The sequence below is a fragment of the Mesocricetus auratus genome, unplaced genomic scaffold (assembly GCF_017639785.1).
Source record: "Mesocricetus auratus isolate SY011 unplaced genomic scaffold, BCM_Maur_2.0 Super-Scaffold_100018, whole genome shotgun sequence".
In the NCBI taxonomy this organism is placed as follows: Eukaryota; Metazoa; Chordata; class Mammalia; order Rodentia; family Cricetidae; genus Mesocricetus; species Mesocricetus auratus.
The window spans coordinates 8,799,268-8,809,095 of record NW_024429199.1 but is presented as its reverse complement, the minus strand read 5'-3'; the positions used below and the strand labels follow the sequence as shown (position 1 = coordinate 8,809,095).

The following is a 9,828-nucleotide window of genomic DNA, read 5'->3' as shown; positions in this document are numbered from 1 at the left end:
TAGGCAAATCTTTTTTGTTTATTTTGCTTTGTTTGAGACAGGATCTCAACCTGTCTGCCCTGGAATTTGGGGTGGCCTCAAATTCAGAGACCTGCTTACCTCTGCCTCCTGAGTGGCAGGGTTAAAGGTGTGTACTAGGGCGCCTTTGATCTTAAAAATGGAAAAAAAATCATTGTCTACAGTTTTCTTTTTCATGATTAACTTTTATACAGAAACCATATTAGAATCATAAATGTCATAGTACTTGAACAATAGTGGTAAGTCTGGTTAGAAATACAGTGGGCACTAAAGCACAAAGCAAATTATAATGACATTAGTGTTAGGTTCCTAATACTCTGTCTTTGGCAAACAACAACAACAACACCCCAACCTTGAAACTAGCGTCAGATAATGTAACAGAAAGATCTGAAGTTCAATTATTCCTACACCAGTGACTCTTATTTGACACAAAATAAAGGTATAAAACTTGTAGTCTAGATTGTCACTTTGGGCAAATTATCTTCCCTCAGTTTTGTTTAACAATAAACACATGAAAAAAAATGGTGAGACATAAGTCCCAATCTCAGATCTGAAAGTCTCACAATTTGGAAGAAGAAAGCAAGCAGCCATAAAACATACTAATGTTCACTTTCTTATGTGAAGCAACAATTCAACATGATTTTTTTTTCCCTGTTCACTTGTAAGATCACACCCCATGAGTGGTGGCCATCCCGGAGGCATCTACAAAGCCAAGGACAGGGACCACTGCGTCTCCTTCCACAGAGCGGAGGCTGCCACTCATGTCCTTTCTGTTCACGTACTTGTGCAACATGCTGTAGTACTGCTTTTGGGGATTGAACGTGTACAGGGCGGAGATTTGCTGCCAGGCTTTACTGCTCGGGGTACTGCATTCCTTCGGATTCGTGCACTCAAAGAAACACCTGACATTCTCTTTGGCCAGCTGGGTCGCATGTTCCATAGCTTCACTTTGAAGGATCTGCTTCTCCTTTTCCAAATATATTTCCCAGAATTTTAGCTGCAGATAACTAACCGGAGAGAGACATCGAGTGACAGACTTCACGACCAGAAGTAAAATGATGACTGCTGCTATCAGGACCCAGCCCAGCACCTACAGAAAACACAACAAGATGCCAACTTAGTGACCTTTGACATTAGAAAAATTTAAAAGCCTGGAATAAAGTCTGAACTATTTACTAGCTTCGATGATGAAAAAGTTGTGTCTCAAGCCCTTTAGAATAAGGAGTGTTAGTAACAATACCCCCACCCCCCGTACATCAAACAACTACTATCTTGAAAAATCAACCCGAGTCCGTGTCATGTCAAATGCGGAAGAAGGAGCTCACACACGTCACTCCCTTAGAACTGAAAACGTGGAGTTTCGGCAGATACAGAGAAAGGAGCATCCATTTATTCTGAAGAGCCGCGGGGCTTCCTAAGTTCTTGGATAGTGTGGGTGGTGGGTTTGGGCCTGGCAAGACGAGTTCTATTGTAAAAACGTCTCTAGTTTCCCTCGGATGTGCAACTTCACCAGGCCTGAGTTTTTGCTGCACAGTGGAAGGGAACACTAGGCATGATCACGCAGGAGGTGCCAGTCCAGGTGAACTTATTCTGGCTCCTACAGCGCCAGCTACTGGACGAATGCCCCCTCCTTCCCTGCTGTTTAAATATTCACTGTTGCTGGTGTAGAGAAAACCCACCGACTTCTTCCCCGCCTCTCTGTGCCCAGAGTCTGACCTGAGACTGAGCCCTGAGCTGACTCAGGATGTCCTGCATCTCCGCCTCCTGCTTCTTGCAGGGAACCTGCGGTAGCTTGGCGACGCAGCTGGGGTCGCGGCCCTTGCACAGGTGCCTGGCCATGGACTCGCTCCCGCTGACAGCACACTGGTAGAAGGAGCCCCCGAGCAGCGCCACTGCCACCCAGGTGAGGGGCGCCAGCGCGGCGGCCGCGCTGATCTGCGCGCACACGAACCCGCGGCGCAACCCCGAGCTGGATCGCGCGCTCGCGCTCCGGGAACAGCAGCCTGTGAGCAGGCGCCAGGTGCGCGCGCTGAGCGCATAGCCCAGGAGGAAGAGTGCCAGTGCTGGCACCAGCAGGAACACCAGGCCATAGGGCAGGTTCCAGGTGGCGTTGCAGGGACACTGGAACACCACCTCGGAGAAAATCTTCTCCCCACCCGCCGTCAACAGGGTCACCAAGCCATAGCCCAGGGCGCTGCGGTGCTTGCTCTGCAGGTCCAGCATGGCCTTGAACTTCTCCATGGATTCTGCTCACCCTGGGCACCCCGCGGGTCCAGAAGCTTCGGCTATGCTCTCTGTGTCTGCAGGGTTGAATGAACCCGGTCTGGGACTTTACACCCTGCTTTGAAGTAACTTTAGAAAAGGGAAGAGGGCTTCTCAGCCCTTTCTGGGTTTCACTTTTCTTTCTCTAGCAAGCCAACTCTGGCAGAGGCCCACAAGTTTGCCCCTAGATCTTTCACCCAGGACCCATTCCACATCCAAGGGCTGTAGGGAGCAGATGAAGCCCTGAGTGACAGCTTCATTGCCTGGGTGTCTGTGTGCCTGTCACTTCTTCATCCCCCACTCAGTCTCTAGGCAACCTTCCAGGACCCAAGCTGCAGAAGAGAGCAGAAGGCAGAGGTCCTGGCCACACTGTCATGTGAGTGAAGACAGGGAACATGTGGGAGAGTTCTGGACCTTGCTTTCCTCCAAGGCAACATGACTTCTTACAATGTGGTCAATTAATCAAAACAGAGAGCTACAGAAATTTCCCTCTATTGTATCAATCCTAATTCCTAAGCCTACACCCAATTACAGGAAGCACAGGCACACTTTCTCATTTTCCTTTATATGCTAAACCACAGCAAAACTGTGAATGGAGTCAAATTCTCTCTCTCTCTCTCTCTCTCTCTCTCTCTCTCTCTCTCTCTCTCTCTCTCTCTCTCTCTGATATCCCCAAAGGCTGAATGTACTGTTAATTTATCTTAGTATAACAGATAATTTTCACAGATATACCACAATGCTTTCTGTACTTCCAGGGATATCAGATTATTACTTCATGACTACAGACCATCAGCACAGAGGAGGCTACTCGAAAGAGGCTGGGCTTGGTGGTGCTAGCCTTTAACCCCAGCACTGGGGAGGCAGAGCTCAAAGCCAGTCTGTCTGTATCTGGAGATCCAGGGCAGACAGGGCTCCTGTGAGACTCTGTTTCAAAACAAAACAACAGCAACAACAAAATGTCTTGCGGTGAACTTGTAACGGTAGCCACGCCCCTCTTGGGTGTGTGTGTGGGTACCTTGAGGTGTGACTTTCCTGGGCGCTTCCTTTCTGGTGGGTCAGCCCATCTGGTAGGAAGTGCAGAGAAATGCTCCCGAGGTTCTTTGTATTTTTCTGTGTAATTGGTCCCCAATACACACCCATTTATCATTTATCTTGGGTCTAGTGAAATAATTACATCCTTGCCTTCAACAAAAACCAAAACAGAACACTAGTTGAACCAAGGACTTCCAAGGTGAAACCACATCTTACATGCCTCCTGTCTTCACTCTTCACGTGACAGCTCTTCTGATACAAACTGTAATCAAGGCTGTGGCATTGAACCCTACTATTTCATGGCTCCCAAATGAAGAGAGGGTTACAAGAAGGAACACAGCTTTGTACCTGGGTGTTCTGTCTCTGTGTTACCACTCTCTAAGACTTAGCCTCTTCATTTGTCAAAGAGGAAGTAGTAGTGTCTGGTTTTGATTACTGTGATGAGTTGAGCAACATTTGAGAAAAGCTCCATTTGGGGCATTCAGTTGAAAGAGCGATCGATCTGACAGGTTATGTCTTACACTCCAAGAATACACAAACAATTAACTTCCTTATGTATTATCTCAGGCTCCACGGGTGTGCTCGGGTTCAGACCAAGGGATATGTGCAGGTACTTGATGGCCATGCGATACCCTAAATAATTCATGTGGCTTTTAGCTGGCCACAAGGAGGGCATCCACAGAGAGTCTTCGTGGATAGTCACAATAAATTGGCTGCCCTTGATGCCCACACTAGGCTGGCTTTGTTTCATTTGGTAAGTTTTGAAATGGGTCAAGAAGCATTCTTTTCTTAGTCCACTTGCCTTCCTAGTTACGCATACCACTACGGCCAGTGACGCTAGCACAAAAACTCAAGAGTGGTGTGACAAGATGCCCTTCTTTCCATGTGTGGTTAGAAGAAAGTCAGACCAGGGTTTTTACTGTCCCGCAGCCTCAGCAGGGCTAGTGACTCTGCATGATTGAGGGTAATCTAGTCGGCTGTGACTCTCGTCTCTCTAGTCCTCACCTTCTAGACCATCTTCATTCCCATGAGTCTTGGCTAATTTTATTCTCATTGTTTATGTCTTGTTCTTCATCCACCATTTCCATACGCCATCAAGAAAGAACCTGGCTGTGTCCACAACCTTCATGCAGGTGGCTTTATTTCAGTTTTCCTTAATTGAAGCATACCGAAAATGCCTTTTTCCAGCCTGACTAATCCTTATTCTTAAATTTCTGCCATCCAAGTACTAACCAAGGGAAACCCAAAATACCTTCTGAAATCAGATCCCCCATGTCAAGAAGGGCTAGCCTTTTCCTGGCTATTTTCCATAATGGCCAAACCTGAGATTTCCCATCTCTGTATAATAGTTTATCCTCCCCTCAATCTCAAAGCCACTCAGAATGTCTCCTTTCCTATGTCAACTGTACCCTCTACCATCTGTTTTCATTCTTTTGTTTATTCAACTTGAATGGAGATGGTAGGAAACTTTCCACTCTCTGGATCTCGTCAAAGATCTGACTTCAATTCCCCCCCCGCATAAACTGTCTGCTTCCTTCTCCAACTAAATTAATTTGTTAGCCACTTCATTAGTTAGTTTATATCTTCAGTCAGTCATTCGTGAAAATGATTCATAAGCATACACACTATGCTTGTCTTCTATAGGAAGTGACTGATACTGTTAGACACGAGAAGATCAAGACAGAAAGGTCTCCTGTTATCCTTAACAGTAAAGCAGGAAGAACATAAAAAATGAGGTAGTTATAAGATTATACAGAGGAAGAAGATGGAATGACCAGGAGTGTCCTGAAAAATCCTGTGAATAAATGGCAATTAATACACAAGCAGTGATCCTGGGTGCCTGGCTGTAAAGAAGACCAGTAATTCTGAACTGATTTGTAAAACATGTCATGATTCTGTGTCTTCCAGTTTCTTGAAATCTTCTCCTCAGCTTCATACTGCACTTCTGGGCAACTAAACAATTTTCTGGGTTCTTGTGTTACTTGTGTAATACTAAAGGAACATATGTTCACTTGAGCTTATGATTTCTCCTAAAATTAGTAAGCACCTCATCTCTTTGATTCCAGTCAAGTATGCTTGCCAATATTTGCCTTTGTTTTTGGAAAGTTGTTTCTTAGATCTACTGTATTCTTTTGCTTTCTGGACATGTATCACCCCCATTCACACCAATTTTATCTTTGTCCTGCGTGTTTATTCAGCAGAGTATATTAATACTGTCAGTCCTGAAGTGCCTTGTTTATTGAGAGATGTACTAATAGGTCTAGAGGCCACACTTTTAATTTGACCTTATCCACGGTTAATTTAATGGGCTTTGCCTTTCAGTGATGTGTTAATCTCTGTCTTTGTGTTTGGAGTCTATAAAACCTGTAAGGATTTGTATTTTGCAAAGCTCTGTGAAATAGCTCTGTTCCTTTCTGGTTTGTTTACAAATTAGCCAATTCCCTTTGAGCTTATGTCAACTTACCAGGACCTAACTGATAACAGCAAATACACACTATGGATGCTGTGTCCTCCCCCGCTCCCCAAAGCCACATGATCCTTAGTTAGACAATCGCTGGTCCCACTTCATAACAAAAGTTAGTTTCACTAATCACCACATAGCAGGACCGCCAACTTTCTAGACTCTTTGAACAATTTCTAGGCTGTCTATCACTGGCTGCTAAAATCATGCCAAATATTGTCAGGTTTTTATTGGGGAAGTACCCTGCTCAGACACCAACACTGGTCAGAAGCAGCCACAGGCTTCAGTTAACCACAAGGGAAGGGGGACATGTGGTCCATGTTTGTGACTTTATGGCAGGAGAGAGAATAGGACGTTTCAGCAGCATCTTCCACAACCTTTTCTGAGTCATTCATGTCCTTGCTTTTGGCTCCATCTTGTTTCCTTATTACAGGTGACAGTTTTGTAGTGGTTAATTTGATGTTTGCTATTTTTTTGTTTACCTCCCAAACTAGATGATAAACTCCATGAGGCTGAAGATCAAGCTTGACTTCATTTGTTCACCACACGGGCTCCAACTACAAGAGCACCTGGGAGACTGTCGATGGATGTAATGTTTGTGGGAAAAGTTAGGAGACGAAGGACGAAAGGATAGACTTAGGCTTTCTCCTTGCCTGTTTTCTTCAGTTCACAGCTCAAGCCCTTTTGTAGAGGTCACGCCTTTGTGAGCATGCTACTTATCTCAGAGCTGAAGATACCTTCAAATGTCAACATGATGACAAACAGTGACAGCGTATCCACAGAGAGACAGTGCAGCATTCAGAAGACAGAGGCCTGGGAAGGTTCCAGGTGCAGGTGAATAGCTACCTGAACACCCACTCCCACTCACCTTCACCAGTCACTGGTGGGGGGAGGTAAAGCTTGAGGCATGGGCAGAGCCAAGAACCTCCCATGACTTCCTCCTTTGAGCATGTCTGCTTCTGTTTTTTGTTTTTTTTTTTTTTTTTGCTCAGGACAAGTTGTCTGCCCCGTTGGCTTCCTTGTTTCTCTACTGCCTTCCCTAACTACACATAACTCAGTCACCCAGAGACAGATGCTCATTTTTACTGGAGCTGTAGAAAGTGACCGAGGAAAGATAACTATTTTGTTGTACTTTATTTTAGATTTTATTTCCTTTCCTGGAAGCAATGAACTGAGATGGGAGAGGTTTTACTCCCGGCTGAGCCAGACTCTATGGGACTCTACTTTGGTAGGATCTTGCACTGGCAGTTAATCAAAATTGGGCTACAACGACACTCTTCTGTCTTTCTTCCAGGCTCCCTGACTGTTGATCGAAGTCTCCATCCCTGGCTCTCTGCCTTCTCCTGCCATTAATATTGCTGACCACCAAAGTTCATTCCTTGCCTGATTGATATCTTCTTGGCTCCATCACTAGCTGTGTCGACTTGGGCAAGCAAGTGAATCTTCCTGCGCCTGTGTTTTCTCATCTATAAAATGAAAATGCATTTATCTGATCCACTGGGTCATAGAGACTAGATGAGTTGATATATGTAACACACTTGTAATAGTTCCAGCGCATAGCAAATGTTCAAATGTACTGAGCATCATCAATGTTCTCTTTTTCCCCATCACACGACAAAGCTTTATTCATCCTCAGCAGCTAAAGAAAGGCAAGCTCATAGGCATGTGACTGGACTATGGCGTCACCTTCTGCAAGTTCTCTCTCAATCTGTTTCAGCTCATCCAGTCTCTTCTTTTCCTCTGCTGCCACCCTCCTCTCTTCCTCTGGCTGGGGTTTTAGGTAACTGTAGCATTTAACGCTGTAGTCCATGCCAAGGACCAGATGATGAGCGGAGAGACCTGTACTGGGGGTACCATCTTGTCTGTGACCTTCGCCTCATCAATGTTCTTTACCATGACTTAGACTATGTGTTAACATGCCCAAATCTTCCTTCCCAACCCCCCTTCCAAAGTTCTATAAAGTCATTTCCAGTTGCTTAGCAGTTATTTCCATTTACACATCCGCCAGTTACCTCACACCTTCAATAGAATTCATATTACCCCCAAAGTTATTTCTTTCTCAGAATTTTCACACCAGTTAAGGCTATTATTAGGTTTTCGATCTAGAAAACTTAGTTGCTGGTAGGTACCACTCACTTTACTTTGCAGTTTAATTCTGTCTTGGGACTACCGACTCCCCTTCAGATTGGATATCTCCTCCTCATGTGTGGAGCAGACTCCCATTGCCTCACTCCACTACAGCTCACAAGACCTAGTTCTATCTATCAACAGTAACTTGTTGAGAAACCATGATTAGTCACTGCTGGCAGAGTTGGAAAGTGGTACAGTTGCTTAGGGGGAGAATCTGAAAGTTTCTTACAAGCTGGAATACTCTAACATATCTACCCAAAGTAGGCAAGAGTGTGTGTCTAGCAGAAAACCTACACACAGATGTTTATGGCAGTTTTAATCATAATTTCCTAACATTGTAAAGAAGCAATAGCACCTAGGATAACCAAGCTGTCTTTCAGCAAACAGAGAAACAATTGTGGCACATTCAGACATTGAAATATTATTCAATTATTTAATGCTGTCAATATATAAAAGGCATGATGAAATTGTGTGTATTTAATATCACTTAAGCAATGGAAGCCGATCTAAGCAGGTTCTATAAGGTACAGTGCTATGACCCGCTGGGAAAGGCAAAGTTGTGGAGATAGTAAAGGGAATAGTGTTTGATAAGGAGTAGAAAGAGAGTTTGGCACACAGAGTACAGAAAGAAATCTAGGCCAACACTGATCTGGTTCTGACCTAACACTGTAGCTACTGCGAATGAGAGGGGCTAGACCTGGAGCTCAGTATAGAGTGGTTGTTTAGTGTGTACGAAGTACTGGGTTCAAGCCCCAGCACCAAGGAGGGAGCAGGGAACAAGACAAAAAGAAGAAAATCAAAAGGAAATATCGAGGACAGAATAGCAATTCCGGATGATAGGACAAGCACAAGTACAGGCCATGACACATTTGTCCAAACCTATGGAAATGAAGACACAACATACCCAAACTTATGGGACACTTTGAAAGAAGAATTAAGAGGAAAGTTCACAGCAGTAAGTGCTCACATGAAGATACTGGAGAATAGTCACAGTAGAGAATTAACAGCACAACTGAAAGCTCTAAAAGAAAAAAGCAAACTCATCCCAGAGGAGTAGATGCCAGAAAATAATCAAAGTGAGGGCTAAAATCAATAAAGTTGAAACAAAGAAAACAATACAAAGAATTTATGTAACAAAGAATTGATTCTTCGAGAAAATCAACAAGAAAGACAAACCTTTATCCAAACTAACCAAAAGGCAGAGAGAAATAACATGAAATTTAACAAAAGCAGAAATGAAAAGGGGGCCATAACAACTGACACTGAGGAAATCCAGAGAATCTTCAGGTCATACTTTGAAAACCTGTACTCCACAAAATTTGAAAATTTAAAGGAAATGAACAATTTTCTGGATAGACATCACTTACCAAAATTAAATCAAGAACAGGTAAGCAATTTAAATAGAACCAGTCATCAAAAAGTCTCCCAACCAAAAAAAGCCCAGGCCAAGATGGCTTCAGTGCAGAATTCTATCAAAAATTCAAAGAAGAGCTATACCAGTACTCCTTAAATTGTTCCACAAAATAGAAGCAGAAGGTTCATTGCCAAACTCTTTTTACGAAGCTACCTTGGCACCCAAGCCAAACAAAGACATAAGTAAGAAAGAGAACTACAGACCAATATCCCTCATGAACATTGATGCAAAAATACTCAATAAAATACTGGCAAATCGCAGAAGGTCCTGGATAGATATTCTACCAACACTAAAAGACCATGGATGCCAGCCCAGACTACTATACCTGGCAAAGCTCTCAATCACTATAGATGGAGAAAACAAGATATTCCATGACAAAACTAGATTCAAGCAATATGTACTCACTAACCCAGCCCTACAGAAAGTTTTGGAAGGAAAACTCCAACCCAAGGAAGTTAACTACAACCAGAAAAACATAGGCATTAGAGAATTCCTCTCTACCAACAGCCAA

At 43.9% G+C, this 9,828-nt stretch overlaps 1 protein-coding gene and 1 pseudogene across 1 annotated transcript; both read right to left on the bottom strand.

The window, feature by feature from the left end:
* Calhm6 (calcium homeostasis modulator family member 6) lies at window positions 1–2,391 on the bottom strand. Its single transcript, XM_005073273.4, has 2 exons — window positions 1,735–2,391; window positions 1–1,108 (listed from the first exon to the last, which is right to left on the bottom strand). The coding sequence occupies exons 1-2, from the start codon at window positions 2,257–2,259 to the stop codon at window positions 686–688; spliced, it is 948 nt and encodes a 315-aa protein (XP_005073330.1). The 5' UTR covers window positions 2,260–2,391; the 3' UTR covers window positions 1–685.
* A 4,769-nt stretch (window positions 2,392–7,160) lies between these two features.
* Window positions 7,161–7,698, bottom strand: LOC110341477 (annotated as a pseudogene).
* Window positions 7,699–9,828: the final 2,130 nt, after the last annotated feature.